This window comes from Hypanus sabinus, chromosome 2 (genome assembly GCF_030144855.1).
Source record: "Hypanus sabinus isolate sHypSab1 chromosome 2, sHypSab1.hap1, whole genome shotgun sequence".
Classification (NCBI taxonomy): domain Eukaryota; kingdom Metazoa; phylum Chordata; class Chondrichthyes; order Myliobatiformes; family Dasyatidae; genus Hypanus; species Hypanus sabinus.
This window is the reverse complement of record NC_082707.1, coordinates 86,917,732-86,944,420: the sequence shown is the minus strand read 5'-3', so window position 1 is coordinate 86,944,420 and position 26,689 is coordinate 86,917,732. Positions and strand designations below refer to the sequence as shown.

At 40.6% G+C, this 26,689-nt stretch overlaps 2 protein-coding genes across 7 annotated transcripts in view; one reads left to right on the top strand and one right to left on the bottom strand.

Annotated features, from left to right (window-relative positions):
- The window catches only part of LOC132380767 (serotransferrin-1-like), a 112,494-nt gene that overhangs the window by 60,568 nt on the left and 25,237 nt on the right, over positions 1–26,689 (bottom strand). Inside the window, exon 1 of one of the 5 annotated variants that reach the window (XM_059949770.1) lies at positions 14,065–17,199. The exons of 1 other annotated variant lie outside the window; for it this stretch is intronic. In XM_059949770.1, the coding sequence (XP_059805753.1) occupies positions 14,065–14,104 (40 nt within the window). In that variant the 5' untranslated portion in view covers positions 14,105–17,199. Of the gene's footprint in view, positions 1–6,211; positions 6,321–10,674; positions 10,809–14,064; positions 17,200–26,689 lie in introns of those variants that run through there. 3 more of the 5 variants (XM_059949775.1, XM_059949781.1, XM_059949756.1) reach the window with 3 other exon arrangements.
- Positions 10,862–19,462, top strand: wdr53 (WD repeat domain 53). Of its 2 annotated transcripts, none has more exons than XM_059949792.1 (3): positions 10,862–10,944; positions 12,202–12,680; positions 17,212–19,462. In XM_059949792.1, exons 2-3 carry the CDS (start codon positions 12,207–12,209, stop codon positions 17,830–17,832), a joined length of 1,095 nt encoding a protein of 364 aa, XP_059805775.1. In that variant the 5' UTR covers positions 10,862–10,944; positions 12,202–12,206; the 3' UTR covers positions 17,833–19,462. The 2 variants fall into 2 exon arrangements, with proteins under 2 accessions (XP_059805775.1, XP_059805781.1); XM_059949798.1 differs by lacking the exon at positions 10,862–10,944 and adding an exon at positions 10,949–11,083.

The following is a 26,689-nucleotide window of genomic DNA, read 5'->3' as shown; positions in this document are numbered from 1 at the left end:
AAGTCTTTTACACTCCATCAAAATGCCAGTTTCCACTATTACCCTTAGTGGCCCATTCTAGGCTCAAACACCTTAGACACATGTGTCCCTATCAACAGCTCTATTTCCAACTCTTTGCATAAGAAACTTGTCTCTCATCCCCCCAATCCCAAAAGCATGTCCTCTGATGTTTGGCATTTCCACCCTGAGGAAAAGAATTTGACTTCCTGTCTGAGCACCTTCCTGTATTAAGGACAACTATATCTCACTCATTCAATGACCAAGGCACTGCACTAAAAGCCTCCTCAAAAATGCTCTCCCACCACAAACTGGAAGCTTTCAATCTGTAAAAGACTCTCTGATTTAATGCATTGGCAAAAGATTGCTTAACCAGATCCATTATTGTTGACTTTCAGCAGCTGTGTCTAATGAGCATTGAGGCTATTGAAGCATAGATTCAAAAGAGTGTACTGCTGAGATCAGTAATTATTAATCAGCACCAACAGACCCTCTCATTCATCAAGTGTTGATGATCAACTATGATTAAATTCACTTGTAATTATTGATACCATCAAAAAAACATAATGTTCATTAAAGTACATAGGTTCCACTCCTGTCTCAATTATTACTTTCATAACAGCACAAAAACGGCTAGCTTTCCATGATCTGAGACAAGGGTCCTTTCAAATCATTGAAAACCTCTAAAGTTGAAGGTTGTCAACGCCAAATGCCACAATGACAGATTTCAAAAAGTCCTTATGAAGCCTAGTAAACACTTTTGAGTTTCTCAGATGGAATATTCAAAATAAACAAAACATCTATGTTTTGAGCAATGATAAATTCTGAAAAACAGATTTTGCCTGCTTGGATATACTATCATTTGTATGCCTTGTCTGAAAAGTATTATTTCCTTTATCAGGAAACATATTAACCTTTTAGTGACCAGTGAGTACCAGACTGCAATCAGTAAGAATAGGCACCTCTGCCACAACTATTTTCAATATTGGTGTCCAACAAGGCAATATCCTCAGCCCCATATTCTACTCCCTGAGTGGCTAGATTCTGCTTTAGCTCCATCTACAAATTTGCAAAAGAAATCAGCCATAGTAGCTTAAATAATAGGGAGTCAGCATACAGGGAAGGGGATAGAGAGCCAAGTAACATGATGTCATAACAACTACTTTTCCTCAACATCAGTAAAACAAAAGAGATGGTCATTGACTTTAGGAAGGGGGGCAGTGCACATGCTCCTGTCTACACCAATATTGCTGAGGTCAAGAGGGCTGAGGGCTTAAAGTTCCTAGAATGAACTGTTCAATTGATACAACCATGCAGGCCCTTGTGGCTAAAGGGATCAGGGGGTATGGAGAGAAGGCAGGTACAGGGTTCTGAGTTGGAAGATCAGCCATGATCATACTGAATGGCGGCGTGGGCTCGAAGGGCTGAATGGCCTGCTCCTGCACCTATTTTCTATGTTTCTATGTCATGGCCAATAAAAATCATCAGTACCTCTTCATTCTCAAGCTAAAGAAATTTGGCTTGGCCCCTTTGACACACACCAATTTTTAATTAATGCACTATAGACAGAATCCTAACTGGATGCATCGCAGCTTGGTATGGCAACTGTGTTGCCTATGACCACAACAAAAATACAGAGAGCTGTGGATAAAGCTCAGCTTATCAGGGACACCAGCCTCTTTTTAACAGGCTCTGTCTACAATTCTCACTGCCCTAGTAAAGTAGCCAGCAGTCAAAAACCCAACCCACTGTGAACATCCTCTTGTCTCCCACCTCCCATAGGCTGTAGATACAAATTCCTGCAAGTATGTACCACCAGCTCAAGGACAGCTTCTAGTGTGCTGTTAAAAGACTATTGAACAGTTCCTTACTTCAATGAAGATAGACTCTTCACTTCACAACATTCTTCATTATAGCTTTGCATCTTATTGTCTACTTGCACTACACTTTCTCTGTAACAGTAGCATTTTATTCTCCATTCTGTTATTGATTTTACCTTGTACAACCTTAGTGTACTGCTGCAATGAATTAATCTGCATGCAAGACAAGATTTTCACTGTACTTTGGTATATATGAAAATAATAAACTAATTTACCAATTTCACCAGTGACAGTTAGGAATTAATGTATTTTAAATGTGATATTGCTTGCAAAAGAATAGGTTAGTATTCAGCAATTTTGTTCATCAGTACCTATGTGCAGTATAAATGGACATAAATGGAGTTAATGAGTCCAGAATAAACAACAGCAACACAGAAACTGAAGGGTATCAGTGGTGCATTCAATAAAAGATATTATGTTGTTTGATTTTGTCACTTGCAATTATGTATGCAATTTTATATCCTTCATTCTAACAAGGAATAATCCAAGAAACTGCACAGTATCTTCTACTGTGGAATACCAGCAACAAGACCATAAAAGGCTTTGTTTTTTTTTTCAATTATCATTTCACGAGCAAGCAGTAAATTAAATAAGAACTGGTATGTTCAAATAAATATGAACATATTGACGAGTAGCCTATTATCCAGGATACAATGGAAGTGCCAACCTGCATTGAATACAAGAAAACCTCCATTCAACGCAGGCTGGCACTTCCATTATATCCTGGATAATGGACGACCTGACTGGCAGCCCTGAGCGGCTTCAGAGCTGTGTATCAGACATTGCTATAAGCCGCACTGGGATCCTACATGAGGACTGTTTTGGCTCCCTTCATGTTTACCCAGTATACCTCAGACTCTAAATACAACACTGAGTCACGTCATCTGCAGAGATTTTCTGATGACTCAGCAATAGTTGGGTGAATTTGGGGAGGACAGGAGGATGAATTCAGGTTTGGACTCATGCTATGTGAAGTCTCAATCTGGGATAGCAGGTGGTGTAGTAAATGTTAACATATTGCCTGGCAGTCCCAGAAACATAATACTTTTTCATCTCCGTCCCAGCTTTGGGTCCATTTTATCCAGAGTCATACCTTCTCACCACAATGAAGTTAACATTCTTTCAGTTTTAGTTGCATATTGTTGCTTCCCCTACTCTATCACTAACATGAAACTTTAAGATACAATTATCACTCATACCCAAATATTCTCCAACAGACACCTCACTTTCCAGCAGCAGAACCAGCATCCTTCCTAGCTGGGCTGAGAACATACCAGTCAAGAGAGTTCTGAACAAATGTCAGAAATTCGTTCCCCTTCATTCTGTTCACTATTGCTCAAATTTGATATTTGAAGAATTAAAATGCCATTATATCAGCACAGAGGTAGTGGAGAGAAGAGAAAGACAGACTTCCTGGAAAGAATCCCAGGGTTAGGCTCCACCCAGCCTGTGGACCTTTCTGATATTGGATCAACAATGATGTTATAATTTCTTGACCCAAGATGCACCCCTATTATTTCATCATCCAGATTAACACATCCCATATCAGAACTGCCTCCTCCTGTTTTATTCAGGTTTCCATGAAACCTGCTCTCAGCAAATATCAAAGTGTCGGACCTTCTTGGACTCTCCATTCTGGGACAGGACACAATGTCATATACGGATCATCTCTGTTCCTGAGTAATCTGCTCATGGTTGCCCACTCCCTATAAACTGAAAATAACTTTTTCTCCAACCCCATAGTCCAACCAGCTCCTTGCCAAATTCCTTCCTTTTGCCCTCTCAACCTCCTCTTCCTTTAGATTCCTAATCACCTCCCTTCCTTTCTCCTCCAGGTATCCACTTTTTTTTCACTCTTCATTTCCCCTCTTCCTGTCCCCTTTCTTTTCCCTCTATTTTATTTCCCCTCCTTCTTTCTACCTCCCTCTAATTCCCAATATCTCCCTCAACTCCACCCCTCTTCTCTCCTTTCCTTCCTAGATCTCCCCACTCCTTTCATCATCACTTCTTCCAACCTCCATCCCTCTTCCCTTTTCTGTTCAGCCTGCCTAACAGCCAGGATGCATGTACTGCTATCAGAGAACATCTTATAGTCATCAAATCAGTCATAGAACACTGCAGCAAGGAAACGGGCCTTTTGAACCACCTAATCCATGCCGAACTATTAATCTGCCTAGATTCATTCACCTGCACCTGGACCATAGCCCTCCATACCTCTCTCATCCATGTAACTATCCAAATTTCTTTTAAGTGTTAAAATCAAACCTGCATCCATGACTTCCACTAGCAGTTTGTTCCACATTCTCACCACCCTCTGAGTGAAGAAGTTCCCCCTCATGTTCTCCTTAATCACTTTATGTTTCACCCTTAACCATTGAACAATAGCTCTCTCATTTAAACTCAGTGAAAAATACTCCAAATTAGGCCTCACCAACATGTTATACAACTTCAACCTAACATCCCAACTCCTGTATTCAATACCATGAACACCAATGTGCCATAAGCTTTCTTTATGACCCTATCTACCTGTGACACTGCTTTCAATAAATTACAGATCTGTATTCCAAGACTCCTCTGTTCTACCATACCCCTCAGTGCCCTACTGTTCACTGCCTAAGTCCTACCTGGTTTGTCCTCCCAAAGTGCAACACCTCATACTTGTCTGCATTAAATTCCATCTATCCTTTCTCAGCCCATTTTTTCAGCAGGCCCTGATCCTGTTGCAAGCTTCAATAGTCTCCTTCACTGACCATTACACCATCAATCTAAGTCTCAACCACAAATTTGCTGATTTAGTTTACCACATTATCATCCAAGCATGAATCCCTGTGGCACACCACTAGTCACAGGCCTCCAGTCAGAGAGACAACCATCTACTACCACTCACCAGCTTCTCCCGCGAAGCCAGTGTCTAATCTAATTTACTATCTCATCTTGGATGCCAAGTGACTGAACCCTTTTGACTAACCTCCCTAGCAGAGGATGTCAAAGGCCTTGCTAAAATCCACATAGACAACATCCACGGCGTTGCCTTCATCAAGCTTCTTGGTAACTTCCTCAAAAAACTCTATAAATTGTTTACACATAACCTACCATGCACAAAATCATGTTTATTATCCCTAATGTCCCTCTCTATCCAAATGCTTATATATCCAATCCCTTAAAAAACCTTCCATAGAACCATAGAACATTACAGCACAGAAACACTTCCAATAACTTTTCCACTACAGATATGAGGCTTACAATTTCCTAGCTTATTCTTAGAATCTTTCTTAAATAATGAAACAATATTAGTTATCCTCCAATCCCCCAGCACTTCACCTGCAGTTAAGGATCTTTTAAATACCTCTGCTGGGGCCTCTGCAATTTTTGCACCAGCCTTCCACAGGGTCTGAGGGAACACCTGGTCAGCCCTTGGGGAGTTAGCCACTCTAATTTTCCTCAACACAGCAAAGACCTACTCCTCTGTAATCTGTATCGGGTCCATGACCTCACTGCTACCGTTCTGTCTCAATTCCATAGACTGTATCCAACTCCAAAGTAAATACAGGTGCAAAAAAATCCATTTCAGATCTCCCCTATCTCTTTTGACTCCATGCATAGATAAACACTCTGATAGCCAGTTGTGTCGCTTGCTATCCTGTTGCTGTAAATATACCTGTAGAAGCCCTTAGGATTCTCCTTCACCTTGTCTGCTACAGCAACCTCATGCCTCCTATTTGTCCTCCTGATTTTCTTACACTCCTCAAGTACCTATTTTGCTCCTTCCTGCCAATACGTGCTAAATACAGTACCTCCTTCTTCTTAACCAGGACCTCAATTTCTTTCAAAAACCAAGTTTCCCTAAGCCTTTTATTCTGATAGGAACATTCAAACTCTTGTACTCTCAAAATTTCACTTTTGAAGGCCTCCCATTTACTAAGTATACCTTTGCCAGAAAACAACCTGTTCCAAACCGCACTTGCCAGATCCTTTCTGATATCATGAAAATTGGACTTTCTCCAATTTAGAATCTCTACCTGAGAAGCAGACCTATCCTTCTCCATAATTACCTCAAAGCTAATGGCATTACGATCTCTAGATGCGAAGTATTCTCCTACAAAAACCTCTGTCACCTGCCCTGTCTCATTCCCTAATAGTGATCTACTATCACATTCTCCCTAGTTGTGACCTCTAAGGATGGGAGTCCAAGTCAATATGTGAAAAATTAAAATCACCTACTTTCACAACCTTATACTTCTTGCAATAGCCCGTGATCACTCTACACATTTGCTCCTCTAGATCCCACAGACTGTTGGGTAGTCTATGATATAATCCCATTAACATGGTCATACCTTTCTTAATCCTCAGTTCCACCCATATAGCCTTGGTAGACGAGCTCTCCAGTCTGTCCAATCTGAGTATTGCTGCAACAATGGGCCGAAACATCGACTGTACATTTTTCCTAGATGCTGCCTGGCTTGCTGAATTCCTCCAGCATTTTGTGTGTGTTGCTCGGATTTCCAGCGTCTGCAGATTTTCTCGTTTCTAGTTTAAAGGTAGATGCCCTTCTAGTACACCAAGTTGCTAGCAACCAAATGAAATTCAGAGCTATTGCAATTCTTTCCATATTTGGAAGTATTTACTGGGTACAATACACTGATTTTAAACTAAGATTTGACTATTATTGGACATAACAGTTAGTGGCAAGGAAAACACCAAGATTAACTATTTAATGTATTTATTAAAGGTAATTAAACTAGTTGCTAAGATTTTTTCAAGGCCCCAAAATTGTATTGCACTGCATAAGCACTTAATTTATATTTTAGAAAAAAATTTAAGATAAAGCAGATGCAAAAATGTAACTAGTACTATGTAAAATCCTGAAAAGGATGGATCAAATAAGAATATTATAATTTCTGCTCAACCTAATACATATGCATTTAGTCAAAATGACCAAAGGTCATTTGAACTTGAAGTTATTATCACAAAATGATTCAAGTTTATGTTTAACTAGAGGAAGCAAATAAATGATGAAAATCTTTCTCCATTTATGGCAGAACTGATGAAATTGTCCAAAGCATGTATTTTAATGGATTTCTCAAACAACAATAAACGAGAACACTTTGTGTATGACTTGAGAAATATATTAAAGCAAAGGAAAATTTGAACCCAGCTCTCTTAAGCTTGCATTTGGGATGCTACCAAAACTATACACTACTGAACAAAGTAAGGCTACACAACCATACTGAAGGTGTTGTAACAATAATGATCTGAACCAATGTTTCTTCCAGCCTAACTTCAGTAAACCCACAAGTTCAAACTAACGGCTGAGATGAAAAAGGTTACTTGAATGTAAACCTGTGTTAGAATGATGGAAGTCACACATAATAAAAGTGAAGATTTGGAACAAATACTTTCCTATTAAAAGAAGGATCTCACAGTTTTATTCACCCAAAGGTGTCAAGGAACGTAGAAGATAGAACTAAGCAAAAAGAAAGATAGTTGTATACATCAGTAGGTGTTGTTAGATTGGAATAGGGAGAAGAAAATAAATGACCTATATGTAGAACTGTGAGATAATTAATTCTGCAAGCAAGCAAAGGAACAATCCATATCATGAATTAATATGGAGACAGTAGAACTTCCTGGTGGCCAAACATGTCGGTCCATGACCTCCTCTTGTGCCATAATGAGGCCACTCTCAGGATGGAGGAGCAACTCTTTATATTTCATCTGGGTAGCCTTCACCTTGATGGCACGAATATTCATTTCTCCTTCCGGTTTAAAAAAATCCCCTTCCCCTCCGATTTTCTTCTATTCCCCATTCTAGCTTCTTATCTCTTCTCATCTGCCTATCACCTGGGTCCTTTCCTCTTTCCCTTTCTCCTATGGCCCATTCTTCTCTCCTATCAGAGGGATTGAATTTAAGAGCAGGGAGATTATGCTGCAACTATACAGGGTACTGGTGTGGCTGCATCTGGTGTGCAGTGTGCAATTCTGGTCTCCTTACTTGAGGAAGAATATACTGGCTTTGGAGGTGGTGCAATGGAGGTTCACCAAGTTGATTCCAGAGATGAGGTCAGACTATAGGGAGAGATTAAGTCGCCTGGGTTTGTACTCAATGGAATTCAGAAGGATGAGAGGAGATATTAAAGAAACATATAAAGTTATGAAAAGGATAGATAAGATAGAGGCAGGAGAGTTGTTTCCACTGCTAGGTGAGACTAGAACTAGGGGACATAGTCTCAAGATGTGAGTAAATTTAGGACAGAAATGAGGAGGAACTGCTTCTCCCAAAGAGTGTGGAATTCTCTGCCCAATGAAGCAGTGGAGGCTACATCAATAAAAATATTTAAGGCAAGGTTGAATAGATTTTTTGCATAGTTAGGGAATTAAGCATTATGGGGAAAAGGCAGGTAGGTGGAGATGAGTCCATGGTCAGATCAGCCATGATCTTATTGAACGGTGGAGCAGCCTCGACAGGCCAGATGGCCTGCTCCTGCTCCGATTTCTTAAGTCCTTATGTTCTTATTTATGTGTGATTTATCTGTAGATTTTATCCTTACCTTCATGAGTTATCATGCGCTATGTGTGTATTGTGTATTACACCTGGTTTGAAGAAGTGTTGTCTCATTTCCAGACTTGTCTCTAGATTTGCAACAATCATCAGTCAGAAGTGCTGAGTAGATGATCCAGCTCAGCCTCCTCCGGAAGTCCCCAGTATCCCAGATGTCAGTATGCAGCCAGTCCGATTCACTCCACATGATATCAAGAAATGGCTGAAAGCACTGGACACTGCAAAAGCTATAAGCTCAGAAAAAATCTCAGCAATAATCCTGAAGACTTGTGCTCTAAAACATGCCACACCACTGGCCAAACTAGTATAGCTACAGCACCGGCTACTGCCACCATCCGACAAGTGAATCCACTCTCTCCGGTTACAGCCGTATATTTATACGTAGTAAGCCCCATACATTACTGTTGCAAGATGTCATTTGAACTGGTACACCCACCAAGTCAGTTGGTGAGAAACTTAGTTACAGATAAGAGTCTGCTAGATCAAGGCTTAATTACAGATGGATGTACTGTCCAGTCCTCATCAGTTATTCCCTTTGCTAGGCCCTCACTTAATTACAGATGGATGTTCATTCCTGTCGTTAGCGGTGAGTCCTCCTCCTACTCAAATGAGGGTACAATGTACAATGTTATCAAACTCTCAATGTCTCTCTGCAAACCAAGGGAGAACTAGTATAAGCCAGTTTTAGCTAACTGCTGAAGACAGAGTCTACTTCAGTTCAAAAATTCCCATTTAGTCCCAATTATTCTTTTAGCCAGAGGTTACATAGGTTCAAAATGATTTTTTTATACCCCCAATTCCTCAACACCATTATCAGACTGTGACCAGTAAGGTACTGAAGGGACTTGATTTCCTGAGTTTTCTGATTGTTGAGATTGTGAGTAAAGAGGAAAATGTAGCAAGGCTTCAGGAGGGTATAGGCAAGCTATGTAAAAGGGACAGAATTAAATGGAGTATGATGTGGGAAAATATGATAGGCATAAGCAGTATTATTTTAAATAATGACAAACTGAGAGATATCTATGATTATGTATTTGGAGATACAACACAGAATCGATCCTACCAGCCCTTCAAGCTGCGCTGCCAACAACCCACCAATTTTAACCCTAGCCTGATTACGGGACAATTTACCAATTAACCAAAGGGACCTAGGTACACATATTAACAGTTAAGAAGGCAAAAAGTGTGCTGGCCTTATGTAAGGATATGAGTATGGGGCAAATAGATCTTACTGTGATTACATAGTGCCTTATTAACACCATACTTGGAATGTTATGTCCAATTAGAGTGTCCTTATCTAAATATGGATATATTTGCCATAGAAGAGGTGAAGATAAAGCTTCATCTGACTGAAACCTTGTAAGATAGATTTGCTGTATACAGAGAAATTGAGTCAATTAGGCCTTTATTCTCTAGGTAAGTGAAAACAAAAAAAATCTGCAGATGCTGGAACTAAAAACATTAAAATAGCATTTCATACTCAGCAGGTCAGACCACACCTGTGGGAAAAGAAACAGGGCTAATGTTTCACGTCAAAGACCCTTCCCAGAGACAAAGCCAGACCTGCTTCCCAAATTTTTTTGTTACTTCAGTGTTCTCCAGAGTCTACATGAATGAGTAGGATCTCTGAAACCCATAGAATGCTTGACACTTGGCTGCTGAGGGGCTAGCTTCCCTGCAGAACCCAGGTTCACTGTTCCCTGAATAAAAGGTCATCTGAGACCTGGGATGCAGAAAAACTCTTCAGGACATGGAGAAATTTTGTAATTTTCTAACCAGGGAACCGTGAAGGCTCAGTTCACTCAAACACTGATCAGTAGATTTGTGGATATTAAGGGATTACAGGATTAGAGAAGGATATTGGAGCCTATTCAGAAAGCCAGCCAGTCTTTTGACGAATGGCAGAGCAGATTCAAAATGACAGATGGTCTATTCCTGTTCCAAATTCTTATGTTTCCCACTTAGTACCAATTTTGAATCACATTATGTCTGAGTATATTCACAGAACATTTTCAGGAGAAATTGGTAACTTCACAGTACTGATAAGGAAGATGTTAGTGAATAAAATACTTAGCTGAATTATCAGTCTTTCTCAGCAGTGAGAGACTAATACAACACTCCAATCTTCTGCAGATACTGAAATGTGGGACAACAAACAATATACTGGGAGATCTTAGCTAGTCAGTTGTGCACTTTCTGTTTAACACACTCTCGGTAATCACTATAATCAACAGTCACCTTTTCAGTGGAGACTCTTCACCCTGTCTCCTCAGCCTTGTGTAATAAGTAATGTTCGAATATTGTAAACATATTTCTTGATTAAGCACTCTTTGTTGCTTCTATAAGGCACCGCGGGGTGAACTACCCACGCAAACCAGCAACGCAGGCCAGGCGCAGGCGCCGGCGTAAGCGTGCAGCTGTGCGTCGGCGTGAAGACGTCAGGATCGCACGCGCTGGGAACGCGTGACGCAAAACCTGACGTGTTCCTGGAGGGCGGACTAAACGGAGGTGAGGGAAGAGGCGCTGGATGGAGTAGGCCGTGGAGGAAGATGCAGTGGAGGGAGAGGGGGTGTATCGCCTGAAGTGAGGGTTTACAGGCAGCAAATTGAAGATGATGTTAGTATGAGATATATGGCTGTGTTGTAAGGTGAGGCAATTGTGAATGATGGCTTTGGTAACGTCATTAATTATCCAAAGGAATTGAGAGGGCATTTAAAATAGCTCTAAAAGCAGTGGTGTTGTAATAAAAGGAAACCATTTGCTTTAGATTATAAACAAAAGAAAATCTGCAGATGCTGGAAATCCAACCAAAGCACACAAAATGCAGGAGGAGCTCAGCAGGCTAGGCAGCATCTATGCTGTATCATAGAAACTGCTTGGCCTCCTGAGTTCCCCCAGCATTTTGTGTGTTTTGCTTCAGGTTATTCTGAGCCAAACAAAGTTGATTAGAATATATTCCACATCCAGAGGTAACTGTACATGATTCCAGGTGAAAATCAGCCAACTTTTACCAGTTTGGAAACACCCATGTTTTTTTTTTGATAGAGTTGCAGTTTGTTCTGAAAGGGAAATAGATTTATTTAAGGATAGATGTTTTTCAGCTGAAATACTTTCATGCTGCACCATTTATTGTTCGATGTATACAGGGGGAAAAAAAACCTCTTATGGGTATCAGTCTCATTGTTCATTGGCCCTCAGCTCAGAGGCACAACACATAAGCAATGGATCAGATCTCTTAGTCCTTGTTTGATCCAGATTCAAGGGCTCAAATGGGTGGGTGAGGCTGGGTGGAGGGTGAACTGTGGCTTGAGATAGGGAACACTGAAAAGGTTGATTGGAGTGGATGGGAGGATGTTGGTAAGTGGATGAAGTGAAGGGAAGCAGGCAGCAGAGGGTTTTGGAGGTAAGCTTTTAACAGTGGGCTTAAGCAGGATGGGATTTGGTAGAGATAGAGGAATGGAAAGATTGAGTGAGAAAAGTAAAAACGAATGAGAACTTGGAGGTGGGAATGGGGTCTAAGACAAAGAATGAAGAGGGGCTGGGATTGTAGAGGTTTTCAAGTGATGGAATGAAGGAATTGGGTTCTGGTGTGAGCAGAGAAGAAAGGTGCTGGTAAAAATGAGCAAGAACATTGTGTGTCTTACTGTGAATTAACCATGGCTGGTTAGCCCTTTCTTGCTGTCAGCATTTATCCTTAATGTTATTGAACAGTTAGTGTGGGGCAAACTGTGGTACTATGTTATTTTGGCCTTTTTTGTTAAATAGATATTATGGCCTCTAAGTGGACAGCTGGGGATTCTCCAGTGCTATGCCTGGATGTCAACCATGAAGGTCTTGTGGCATCAGGCGCTGAGGCGGGATCCTTTACAGTCTGGACTATCGAAGGTTCCACCGTTGGCCATCTGAATCTAGAGGGCGATGATGTCACTTGCATATCATTCTCACACACATGTGAAAACATAGTCTATGCATCTCATCGTGAAGCAATAAGTGCATTGGATATTCGATCTCTTAAGGAGCCCATTGAGTGCTTCCGTGTGAATGAGGATGAAATAAATTGCATTTCTCTAAATGAAACAGACAGTTATCTTGCAGCTGCAGATGATTCTGGATCAATTAAGATCATAGACTTAGCTAGCAAGCAAGTCACCCGCAGTCTACAAAAACACTCAAATATTTGTTCCTGTGTAACTTTTCGACCTCAGCGGCCACAGAGTCTGCTTTCCTGTGGTTTAGATATGCAGGTATGTATGGTATTGTTTTGTGCATTGTAATATAATTGAGTATCAAAGGGAATCAGGAGCTGTTTAAGAGACTGTTTCACTGAACACCTACGCTCTGTCTGCCAGAGACAGCAGGGTCTCCCAGTGGCCAGACATTTTAATTCCACAGCCCATTCCCATTCTGATATGTTTTTCCATGGCCTCCTCTACTGTCAAGTTGAAGCCACACTCAGGTTGGAGGAGGAACACTTTATATTCCATCTGGGTAGCCTCCAACCTGATGGCATGAACATTGATTTCTCTAACTTCCATTAATGCCCCTCCTCCCCTTCTTACCCCATCCCTGATTTGTTTGTTTATTCCCCTCCTTGTTTCTCTTTTCTCTCTCTGCCCCTCTCACAATTACTCCTTGCCTGCTCTCCATCTCCCTCTGGTGCTCCCCTCCCCCTTTTTTTCTCCCTAGGCCTCCCATCCCATGATCCTTTCCCTTCTGCAGCTCTGTATCCCTTTTGCCAATCCCCTTTCCAGCTCTTAGCTTCACCCCACCCCCTCCGGTCTTCTATCTTTTCGCATTTCCCCCTCCCCCTCCCACTTTCAAATCTCTTACTCTCTTTTCTTTAAGTTAGTCCTGATGAAGGGTCTCAGCCCAAAACGTGGACTGTACTTTGTCATATAGATGCTGCCTGGCCTGCTGTGTTCCACCAGCATATTGTGTGTGTTTAAAATAGCCCTATAAGCAATGGTGCTGTACTAAGATGAAATAATTTACTTAAGGTTATTTAGGGCCAAACAAAGTTGAGAAGAATACAGCCCGCATCCAAAGGTAATTACATGATTCCAGCTGAAAATCAGCCAACTTTTATCAGTTTGGAAGCACCGTGGTTTAAGAATATACAGAGCTGCAGTTTGTTCTGAAAGGAAAAAATAGGTTTATTTAAGGAGAGATTTTTTTTCGGCTGGAATAGTTTCATGTTGTGACATTTATTGTTTGATGTATACAGTAAAGAAACTTCTTAGGGATTTCAGTCTCACTGTTCATTGGCCTTGAATTCAGAGGCACAACACATCAGCAAAAGATCAGATCTTAGTCCTTGTTTGATCAAGTTTCAAGGAATCAAATGAGAGGTTATTGTTTCTGTTTATCCAAGCAGGTTTTCAGAACTAAAGTCTACTGTAAACCCTTCACAAGATTCCAGCCACATTTAACATAATACCACTTATGAATTGAATTCCTCTGGAAATACTGTAAACCTCAGTTCTTATACATGTTATGGATCCCTTTATGCCTACCTCTTTTAGACTTAAGTTTACAAGGAGGATAAACATAGAATATGTTTGTTAGAAGTTAATCATCTCGCTTCAGTGATATTGCTATAAGTCCTTGAAGCTATGTCATGGCACCAACCTGTTTTTTTTTCGCTGCTTCTGCTTCCAGGCCTTTTCATTAAAAGTGGAGATGTTCTCTGATGAATGGGAAGTGTTCCATTCTATATCTAGCTCCTCAAATAGCAATGGCTTTTGCAGTAAGAATATCTCTAATCATCTCCATGCCATGCAATACCATTGATTTCTCTGAGTAACCCATATTCTAATATCCAAAGGGTCACTATTAATTAGAACTAACTAGACCAACACCAGAAGGAATAGATTATAGCCTGTGTGTTTTGCAGGGAATGAGTTGATTCTTAACTCTCTGAGCAGCCTTTCCAACATCTGCAAGCCACAAGCCAGATATAAAATGCTCTATTTTCATATAAATGATTGCAGTTCTAATAACATCCATTCATTGCCAAAACCACCTTTTGCTTGGCACATAATTGACAACCATGAGCATATTTCCATTCATCAGCACTCCTTAGTTACAGCAGGCCTCAATATCCAAAATGCACTGCAAAATGTCTCCATGATTTCTTCAGCATCTCTTAAACCTGTAAAATCTGCCATCAGAAGGTACACAGTAACACCCCCCTTTCAAGTAATCCTGACTTGCAGGGGAACATGCTGTTCCTTCATCAGCATTGTGTCTAAATACTGGAACTCTTAATTACTAATCACTATATGGTTCTTTAAACAAAGGACAAATGGTTCGATGAAGTGACTCATTGCCATGATCACAGGAGCAAATCAACGTGGTTAATAAATGCAGATCTTGTAAGGGCATTTAAAACAAAGCACGTAGAATAATCCAGTAAATAGACCTTTTCCAAAAAGACTTCTATTAGTTGCCAGTCCTGGTGCTAATTTTTTCATTTCCAAGTCCATTTTTTAATGGATATTTAATCTCTGCCAGTGATGTTTTATGTTACCTGTGAATGTTCAATGTATTATTGTTCAGTGTTTTCAGTATTGGCAGAGAGATGAGAGAGATAATTTCTGTATTAAGTTGTTAATGGAGTTAAAGATAAAAGAATACCTGAAGGTTTTGGTAAAGCAAAATGACATTTTAGATATAAGCTATGATTATCATTCAAAATAGGAAGGCTATTACAGAAAAGAGAAAAGTGTGTTATATTTCTACTGGGTAGTGAACTTGTATTACAATGGAACACAAATGGAGGCTATCCAGTCCATTGTTCTCCAAAAATTTGAAAGATCTATCTAATTAGCCCCACACCCTTGCCTTTTCCTATTCACCCTACTGATGCATACACTCAGTGCCCACTTTAATAGGTACAGGAGTGGAACCCGCTGTGGTTTTCAGATGCTGTACCCCATCCACTTCAGTGTTCAAAGATGCTCTACTGCACACTACTGTTTTAACGCTGTTACATTACAAATAACCACTGTTGTTGGTTATTTGAGTTGCTGTTGCATTTTTGTCAGCTTGAACTAGTCTGGTCATTCTCCTCTAACCTCTCTCATTATTAAAGTGTACTGGCCCACAGAACTGCCATTTACTGGATTTTTTTTTTTTGGTTTTCACACGTCTCTATAAACTAGAGACTCACGAGTATGAAAATTGTAATTTATGAGATACTCAAACCTCCCCGTCTGGCACCAACAATCATTCCACAGTCAAAGTCACTTAGATCATTTTCTTTTCCATTCTGATGTTTGGTCTGAGCAGCAACTGAACCTCTTGACCATATCTGTATGCTTTTATGCGTTGAGTTACTGCCAAATGATTGGTGAATTAAATATTAATGAGCAAGTGTAACTAAAAAAGTGGCCACTGAATGTGTATGTCAATATCATTTTTGAAAGTTCTTGTTGAATCTAATTCCACAATCTTCATAAGTAGTGGTTTAAAAATTATGTAATTTCTGATCTTTTGTCAATTACCTTAAATCTGTATGTTCTAGTTGCTATTTTTTACATCGTAAACTGCTTCTGGTTTACAAAAATATTGAGTGAAAATCATGATCACTGATCATAAATATTAAATGTTTTATTAGAATTTCTTTCTGAATATTTTAGGTAATCGTATGTAGTAAGTATACTTAAGAACAAAACTTTCAAAACTTATTCCATGCTTTTAGACTTGAGAATGTGGTGGTGAACTGCTTTCTTGAATAACTACATGCCTTGACACTTAGTTCTACCCACAATGCTGTATAGTAGGGAGTTTTGGGATTTTGACCCGGCTACGTTAAAAGAATGGGGATTTATTTTCAAGTCAGGATGGCGTGTGGCATAGGAAACAACTTCTAATTGGTGGTATTCCCGTACCTTTGCTCCCCTTATCCTTTGAGGTGGTAAAGTTTGCATGGGGTTCCTATCAAGTGAACTGCAATATGGTTGAAGCTGCACTCATCAAGGCAAAGGGAGAAGATTCCGTCACAATCTTGATTTCAGCATTGCACGTGATGTAAACAGTTTAAATTAATCAGACAGGCTGTATATCTTACAGTCTAGTATATCTGTATAATATTTCTTTAGTGAACCTTAGACCTGGGAGACTTGGTACAATAAGATTCCTCCACTTTGTTACTAAACTAATTTTGGACTCTGTGCATTGGGCATTGGAATCTGTTTAAATTCCATCTTCTTCATTGAATTCCAGACATAAATACTCCCTTGGAACTGCCTTAAATGGCCAAGTGTGAGCCAAATACTGAAAAAGAGGTATTGAACCCAAACAGATTTTATATCCTGTATTTAACAAGAGATTTCTAGATAAGACAAGGTTTCGGAATCATAGCTGGCTTTTCCCTTGTCTGTTTGGGGTCTTAGACAAATGCAAAATCTGAACTGCTACCTACAATGGGAAATTCCAAAATTGCAACAGAAACGGCACTCATCCAGTATTCTATTAACTGTGCTACTTGATAACATCTGAGAAGATAATCCAGACATAAAAATGTCCTGCATTCCTCATACACTTGGAGTAAGGGGGGGGGGGGGGGGAAGATGAATATTCAGTTTGTGAGAACAATGGGTAAGTGCTAACTAACGTGTTGAAAGTCCTTTCTGCTTGATAAGTTATGACGCAAAGAAAAAGAATTTCAGGTTGTATATTGTATACATTTCTCTGACATTAAATGTACCTATTGAAACCTATTGAAAATCTGCATATCAACCATTTTGAGTTGATTTTGTTTTCTCTGGGAAGGTTATCCTGTGGAACTTGCAGAAATCTCAACCCCTCTGGACTGTGAACCTTCAGGATCTGGCACAAGAGGAAGAAAAAAATGAGCAGATAGCTGGGTGCCAGCTTTTTAATCCACCATTGGCTCATTTCACATCAGTAGCCAGTTGTGGTAATGTATTTGCCTGTGGGGCTGAAGATGGCAAAATACGTTTATTCAGAGTAACAGGAGCAAGATTTGAGTTGGAAAATGGATTCCATGGTCATAGTTTGGGTGTTTCTCAGGTCCATTTTCTGAACTCTGTGTCCCATCCTTATTGGTTGATTTCTGGAGGGAATGATGCTAAAGTCCTGTTGTGGGATCTTGGAGAACAAATCTTGACAGATGACAAACGACCTTTAAAATCATCGAGGCAAAAATCAAAAGTTGGCTTCACTACTAAGAAAGAACGTAGGTCTAAAGGAGTAGCCAGTGGTGCAAAAGGCAACCAAAAAAATAAAAGTAATGATATTTTGCCAAAGCTCAGTATTGATCATGGGGAAAAAGTGAATTGGATTTCAGCTGTGGATATAAAGGGTTCTGAAACAATACTCATTGCTGACCAGAGTTGTCAGATATCGCTATACCCTCTGAAAGACCTATAAGTATGCAGTCAGTGAAACTACTTGCATGAAACTGGCATTGAATTAGTAAAGGACTTTGTAATAAGTAAGTAGGTAGAATTTCAATAAATTCTGAGATATATGTGAGGGCCACCTGCATGTCTTGTACTTCGATATGAGTACAGAAAATTCAGATGACTTAGAATAATTAAATAACCTGTTAGTCATAAATACCCCTTTTTTGTGGAATTCTGTACATGAAAATAGTATCGAGCTCCTATAAAGAGGTTGGCAGATTTTTATGTGGCTACTTTGCACTGGTAGGAGGCCGTTTTGATTTGGAAATACTGAAGAATATTAACATGGGAACTACGGAGTAAAGAGCTGTTGGCAGTTCTGAGAAAAATTAACCTACTTGAAATATGTACATACAGAATGTTTACAACACTGAGAAGTGTAACAAGTAAATCTGGAAGGATACTGGACTTCAGCAGGATATATTGGGACATTCACTTTTGAACTTTGCTGGTATTTGATAATATTTATGTTATTAGATTTTTTTTGCATCATTGATCACAAAAAGTGGTTCAGAAGAGATTATTTTCATAACTGAGTTTAAAACAGCTGTGTGACTGAAATATTAATTCTTGATAAACTACCATTTAAAATCCCTCAATCCTTCGTGGTTTCAGTCTAAACATGTTTATTAATAAAGGCTGATATTCAAATAAAACATGGTGAATTCATGTTTTTTTCTTTCCAAGGAGAAAAACTGACATGATCAGAAGGAAATAGTTTGATTTTTATTTATGAGAAAATGTTGGCATATCTTGTCAGTTTGGTAACAATACCACAAATGACAACAACTTGTAATTCTCTGTATATCCCAATGTGGACATACTGGTAGCTGGTGTCAGTGGTTGTCAGGCAACTGACTGCTTCAATACTGGGGTTAAGGGTGACAGTGGAAACTTAAATAGAGTGCTCCTTATTTGCAGGATTTTCCGGAGAATCATGCTCCAGGTAAGAAGATGTATGCTTCAACTCATCTCCTTGACTTTAAATTTATTTATTCCATTTGTATTTGACTGTTCCTGTCTTAGAAATGTCAAGTCTTCTGAGGATTTGTCCAGCTAAATCAGACTTGGAGAGATATAGCCAGCTGTAATCTCTAGTGGCAAGCCTTTGCTTTGGCAGTCCCACATGATATGCCCATTTGAAAAGTCCAAAAATATGCTGTACTGAAAATAATAAATAGAAAGACTTCCATTCTGTTGATCATAACAAGTATAGCACATGCAAGAATTTTCATAAGAATGTACAGTGATTTTTGCAGCACATAGTTGCAGCTGTCAAAGACACTTAAATGAATATTTGTAATGATTGTTATGGATTTGAAAGAAGAAAGTTTATTTAGAACAAATATGATCAATTCTTTTAGTGTTTTCATCTTTCTGTCATTGGCCAGAGTTCTAAAATCTGCAACATAGGCACAGCAAAATCGCTCCAGTTTTGCTTCACTTAGCAGATGATAAATGTACCATCTATTGGAGCTGTCAAGATTTGTCGTATAATCTGAGCTTTTCAGTAAAAATATACTACTGGGACAATGTTGATGTTAAATCATTTTTCATATTTCATTGGTAGCATTATTAAAATAATTCAGATGTATGGAAAATGTGACTTAATTCTTACTTTCTAATCAAAGAGTATGAATGGCCAGAGCACATCTTCCTGTGATCAGGGTTCACTGGGATGGAATTACACTGCTGTGCATCCTCAAAGACTAATTTTCAGTAGTCAGTATTCACAAGTAGGGATTTCACAATCAGAATCAGGTTTATTATCAACCAGCATGTGACATGAAATCTGTTAACTTAGCAGCAGCAGTTCAATGCAATACATAATAAAGAAGAGTAAAAAATAATAAATAAGCAAGTAAATCAATTACAGTATACATAGATTGAATAGATCAAAAAAGTACCAAAAAAATACTGTATACTATACTAAAAAAAAGTGAGGTAGTGTCCAAGGGTTCAATGTCCATTTAGGAATTGGATGGCAGAGAGGAAGAAGTTGTTCCTGAATTGCTGGGTGTACCTGATGGTAACAGTGAGAAAAAGGCATGCCCTGGGAGGCAATAGTGGATGCTGCCTTTCTGAGACACCACTCTGAAGATGTCCTGGGTACTTGTAGGCTAGTGTCCAAGATAGAGCTGACTAGGTTCACAACCCTCTGCCGCTTCTTTCGGTCCAGTGCAGTAGTCCTCCCCCCTCCAAATTCCGGACAGTGATGCAACCTGTCAGAATGGTATAACTATAGAAGTTTTTGAGTGTATTTGTTGTCATGCCAAATCTCGTCAAACTCCTAATGAAGTATAGCCACTGTCTTGCCTTCTTTATATCTACATCAATATTTTGGGACCAGGTTAGATCCGCAGAAATCTTGTCATCCAGAAACTGCTCACTCTCTCCACTTCTGATCCCTCTATGAAGATTGGTATGTGTTCCTTCATCTTACCCTTCCTGGTCCACAATCAGCTCTTTCACCATATTAATAGCCTAGGATTTGATGTCCCTGGTTATTAATATTTCTTCAAAAGACCAGATGCCACTATATAACTTGGCAAAATTTGTGATAAATACTTCCATTCATGTTCTAATGAGAATGTGGTAGTGGCATCCTGAAACATATTTAGCTTTCTGCCCTGATGATCTGAACAAAATAATTTACGATTGCTCTATTCTGTGCAGTATACCCCCAGGAAAATTGACCCATTCACCTGGTTCAACAGACTGGATACAAGGATGATGTCTTCCCTAAATGAAGGCCCTACAGTTAGGTGTCATAGTTTCAGAATAAGTGGTAGGTTACTTAGGGCTGAGATGAGGAATTCTCAATCCCAATGAGCTGTGTCACTGAGTTCATCGTAAACTGAGATCAGTAGATTTCTGGATAGGAGGGTAATTGAGTAAATTGAATCAAGAAGGAATAGCTATGGATTTGGTAATTGCCTCAAAGCACTGAATAGCCTACTAATATTTATTTTGTTAAAATGATGACAATATCCCATAAATACATGTAGAGGTCATGCTACAGTAGTATCATGCCTTGCTTAGAGCACACACAGAGTATTGAGAGTAATTCTGGGTACTTGGAATGATAAATCAGCTTTCACATTCATTTTTGTATCACATGTACCTTGAAACATACAGTGAAATGTGTTGTTTGTATTAACAACCAGCCTTACCTAACGACGTGGTGGGAGCAGCCCAAAAATGGCACCACACATTCTGGCACCAACATAGCCTGCCCACACAATTCAGCAGAGCAATACAATTACAGCAACAATACAAAGCAACTACAGCAAAACTAGCCCCTTTCTCCCTCTCACCCATTTGCACATTTGCAGGTGTCCAACCTCCAGTCCTTGAACTAGACTCACAGATATACTACGTACTACAAAAAGGCCCAGTATACAATGCGTACAACCAATGTACTATAGGTTAACATGAATAAAAAACAGAACGGCATCAGATGGATTATTAGGATAAATGACTCAAACTAGGATTGTACTCTGGAATATATTAAGAAACATTTTATTGAAGTTTTCAGGATTAAGCAAAAATTAAATAAACTACTTCCATTAAGTGGGAAGTGGACTAAGAATGTAGTATCAAAGTAAGTCTCAAGCTTTTCATACATCAAAATCAATTAGAAGCTTTAGTTCTTCTGCAAATGACAATTCCTTTTTAAATCTGAGACTGATACATTTTTGTTAATCAAAGGTAGAAATGAAGGGTGGCACAGTAGCTGTTAGCGTAATGCTATTATAGTGCCAGCGATCTATCGGAGTTCGATTCCAACCGCTGCCTGTAAGGAGTTTGTATGTTCTCCCTGTGACCATGTGGGTTTCCTCCCACATTCCAAAGACGTACAGTCAGGGTTACTGAGTTGGCAGCAGGAGCTCAGCGACACCTGTGAGCTGCCCAGTACAATCCTCACTGATTCGAATTTGCTCAAACTACGCTGTCACTGCATGTTCTGACATACATGTGACAAATAAATCTAATCTTTAAATGGATATGGCCAGAGAGCAGTCTCACTTAAATGAAAGAACAGGCTAGAAGCAATAGTGCCTGCTGCTGCTGTGAGAAACAACTACTTCATGCACTGCTACAAGTCTGGATTCCTGATGTTTTCTACAAACTTCAACTATCCTGATTGTTTTCCTATTATGTTTTCAGAGAACATAGAACAATACAGCACAGTACAGGCCCTTTGGCCCACAATGCTGCACCAACCCTTAAACCCTGTCTCCCATATAACCCTCCACCTTAAATTCCTCCATAATCCTGTCTCTTAAATTTCGCTAGTGTATCTGCCTCCACCACTAACTCAGGCAGTGCACTCCACGCACCAATCACTCTCTGAGTAAAAAACCTTCCACTAATATCCCCCTTGAACTTTCCACCCTTTACCATTAAGCCCTCTTGTATTGAGCAGTGGTGCCCTGGGGAAGAGGTGCTGGCTGTCCACTCTATCTATTCCTCTTAATATCTTGTATACCTCTATCATGTCTCCTCTCATCCTCCTCTCCGGAGAATAAAGTCCTAGCTCCCTTAATCTCTGATCATAATGTATACTCTCTAAATCAGCATCCTGGTAAATCTCCTCTGTACCCTTTCCAATGCTTCCACATCCTTCCTATAGTGAGGCGACCAAAACTGGACACAGTACTCCAAGTGTGGCCTAACTAGAGTTTTATAGAGCTGCATCATTACATCATGTCTCTTAAACTCTATCCCTCAACTTATGAAAGCTAACACTCCATAAGATTTCTTAACTACCTTGTCTACCTGTAAGGCAACTTTCAGGAATCTGTGGACATATACCCCCGTTCCCTCTGCTCCTCCACACTTCCAAGTATCCTGCCATTTACTTTGTACTATGCCTTGGAGTTTGTCCTTCCAAAGTATATCACCTCACACTTCTCTGGGTTGGACTCCATCTGCCACTTCTCAGCCCACTTCTGCATCCTATCAATGCCTCTCTGCAATCTTAGACAATCCTCTACACTATCCACAACACCGCCAACCTCTTTGTCATCTGCAAACTTGCCAACCCACCCTTCCACCCTCACATCCAGGTCATTAATAAAAATCATGAAAAGTAGAGGTCCCAGAACCGATCCTTGTGGGACGCCACTACTCACAACCCTCCAATCCGAATGTACTTCCTCCACCATGACCCTCTGCTTTCTGCAGGCAAGCCGATTCTGAACCCACCTGGCCATACTTCGCCTGGATCCCATGACTTCTGACTTTCTGAATAAGCCTACCATGTGGAACCTTATTAAACGCCTTTCTAAAATTGATGTAGATCACATCCACTGCACTACCCTCATCTATATGCCTGGTCACCTCCTCAAAGAACTCTGTCAGGCTTGTTAGACACAATCTGTCCTTGAATATTTTCCCCTTGAGTATTTCTTTATCTTGTTCCATCTTCTTGGCATTTCTCTACATTCATCACCATTAGCATGCCATTAACTTACTATAGTTTATTGTGTGTTTGTTTACTATGAATGGGCTAGCAACAACTGTTATTACTGCTGAGTTGTAAAGCAAGATAATAAACTACAAGTTAATCATTTGCAAGGCATTACTTCCTGCAAAGCGAAACCTAACATCATGAATAGCAGTAATGCTTCACTTCTAGATGAGCTCAATGCCTTTTATGCGCATTTTGAAAGGGAGAATAAACCTACAGCTAAGAGGATCCCTGCAGCACCTGGTGACCCTGTAACCTCTGGTCTCGGAGGTTGACGTCGGACTGTCTTTCAAGAGGGTGAACTCTCGCAGGGCGACAGGCCCCAATGGAATACCTGTAGGGCTGTGAAAACCTGTTCCAGCCAGCTGATGGGTGTTTTCAAAGACATCTTCAATCTCTCATTACTACAGTTGGAAGTACCCACCAGCTTCAAATGGGCAACAATTATACTAGAGCCCAAGAAGAGCAGGTTGAGCTGCCTCAATGACTATTGTCTAGCAGCACTTATATCTACATTGAGGAAGTGCATTGAGAGGTTGGTTATGGCTAGAGTCAACTCCTCGCTCAGCAAGGACCTGACCCATTGCAATTTGCCTATGGCCACAACAGATCTATGGTGGATGCAATCTCATTGGCTCTGCACTCAGCCTTGGATCACCTAGACAATATTAATACCTCTGTCAGGATGCTGTTTATTGACAACAGCTCAGTGTTTAACACCATCATTCCTACCGCTCTGATCAAAAAGGTCCAAAACCTGGGCCTCTGTACTTCCCTCTGCAGCTGGATCTTCACTTCTTAACTGGAAGACCACAACCTGTGCAGGTCGAAAACATCTCCATCTTGCTGACGATTAATGCTGGCACACCTCAGGAATGTGTGCTTAGCCCACTGCTCTACTCTCTCTACTCCCTTGACTGTGCTGCTAGACACAGCTCAAATGTCATCTAACGACACCACTATTGTTGGCCAGAATTTCAGATGGTGATGAGAGGGTATGCAGGAGCAACATGTATCAGCTGGTTGAGTGGTGTCGCAGTGTAGGATAATGTATTGGATGAAAACATATGCGTGATTCACAACCACCAACACTGAGCTGGGGTTCATTTTAAGAGGCTAGTCTGACATGAAGGCACAATTATGTGGTTTTTACTGTGTTTTATGTTCTGTGTTTGACAAAGTTGTTACAGTTTCCTTTAAGCTTATAATGCCTCTGCCATTTTATTTATGAAAACCTACATTGCTTCATTCCGCGAGCTGCTGAACAGTGCCATTAAAGACAATATACCTATTGAAGTGCTTGCCTGTCAGTGGACATGAACAGAGCATTTGGTGACACCAAAAGAGTTTTTTCCAATGTGTCTGGCACACCTACGCACCTACAACCATCACTACTGATGCTTCAGACTATGCTGTGGGCGCTGTGCACAACCAGTTGGTCAGAGGCATGTGGCAGCCATTCGCCCTCTTCAGCTGGCAGCCCCTTACCTCTGAAAGGAACACAGCACGTTTGACCATGAGCTTCTTAGTCTCAATCTGGCTGTCCGCTGTTTTCATTTTCTTCTAGGGGAGGCTGCCATTTCACAGTGTTCATTGACCACTAAACACGTGTGCAGGCAAAGGTCAAAATATCAGCCCCTTGGTCTGCATGGCAGCAACTCCACCTGGCCTACGTATCCAAGGACAAACAGCATATCAAGGGGAGAAAGAATGCCATGGCTGATTGTCTCTTATGGTCAGCCGTCGAGGCCATACACATTGGGGGTTGACTATCCCGGTATGGCAGCCGACCAAGTTACTGACCCAGAGGTCAAGGCTTACCGAACAGCAGTCACAGGTTGGCTGACATTAAGTTCAGTAAAGCTGTAGTTTCTCTCCTGTTCGATGTCTCAGGCAGTCTCCCTCACTCCATAGTGCCCGCAAGCTGTTCTTGGCCTCTTGCATGCAGGCTGGAAGGCCTTACAGAAACAGGCTGCACTGAAGTTTGTGTGGCACGGCCTTAGTAGGAACATGCGTGGTTGGAGTGCAGCTGTGTCGAGTACCAGCAGGCGAAAATTAACCATCACGTTCAAGTGCCATTGGCATTTTTGAGATCCCGAGTGACAGTTTGACCATGTCAACGTGGACCCATTCGATGTTCTTCTCCCCCCACCCCACCCCCTGTGGTTTCATGCACCCCTTACAATGGTGGACCACAACCACAACATGACCAGAAGTTGTCCCTCTTGCATCGGAGATGGCTGCTGATGTTGCTCGGTTTGGCACCCCATCTTATATTTCCTGACTGTGGTCCCCAATTCACATCAGACTTAAGGGCTGTGATAGCCCAGAACCTCAGTGTTAAGCTCTATCACACCACAGCATATCACCCACAGTCCAATAGCCTATGTAAGCGGTTTCACTGCTCCTTAAAGACTGCTCTGGAGGCTTCCCTGAAGGATGAGTGTTGACACGATCATCTCCCATGGGTCCTGCAGGGGCTCAGAACAGCTCCAAAAGAGGATCTTCAGTCGTCCAAGGCTGAGTTGGCATACAGGCATCTATTACAAATGCCAGTGATTTTACTCCTGACACCATGACCACCTGGTCGGCCTGTGGACAGCATTCTGCCCTCCTCAGTAAACCCAATTCCTTTGCACCTTTTCCTACCTCCCAATATGGCATACAACACTCTTGCATTCCTATTGACTTCCCTTCCACCTCATTTGTTTTTGTCCACCATGATACACACCAACATCCCAATAGACCTCCTTACGATGGCTTATTCTGTGTTTTGGAATGGAGAGAAAAAGCTTTTATCATAGTTAAGAGGGGAAAGCCTGAATATATTTCAGTAGAGCGCCTTAAACCAGCCCATAAAGATTAGGAGAATTCCGCTACCACGCTCCTGGAGTCACAACATGGATGAGCCAGAGGCACTTGCTGTTACTCCATCCATAGAACATTGGATCTGAGCCTTGGACAGGCTCACAATGCTAGTTTTAGTGAATTCCAGGGGGCCTCTGTGGGTTATTGTAGGGATAGAAACATATACACAATTCACAACCACCAACGTTGAGTTGGGGTTCACCTTAAGAGGCTGGTCTGACATGATGATATAATTATGTAAAGTTTTTTACTTATTCTGTATTTGGAAGACAATAAAGGAGTTCTTATAGTTTCCCTTAAACAGACAACATATCTGACATTTTACCTGCAAAAACCTTGTACTTAATGTCAGTAAGACCAAAGAACTGATGGTGGACTTCAGAAATTGTAAGAGGAGGGAACACACACTAGTCCTCATAAAATGGATCAGAAGTGAAATGAGTGAGCAATTTCAAGTTCCCAGGTGTCAACATCTCTG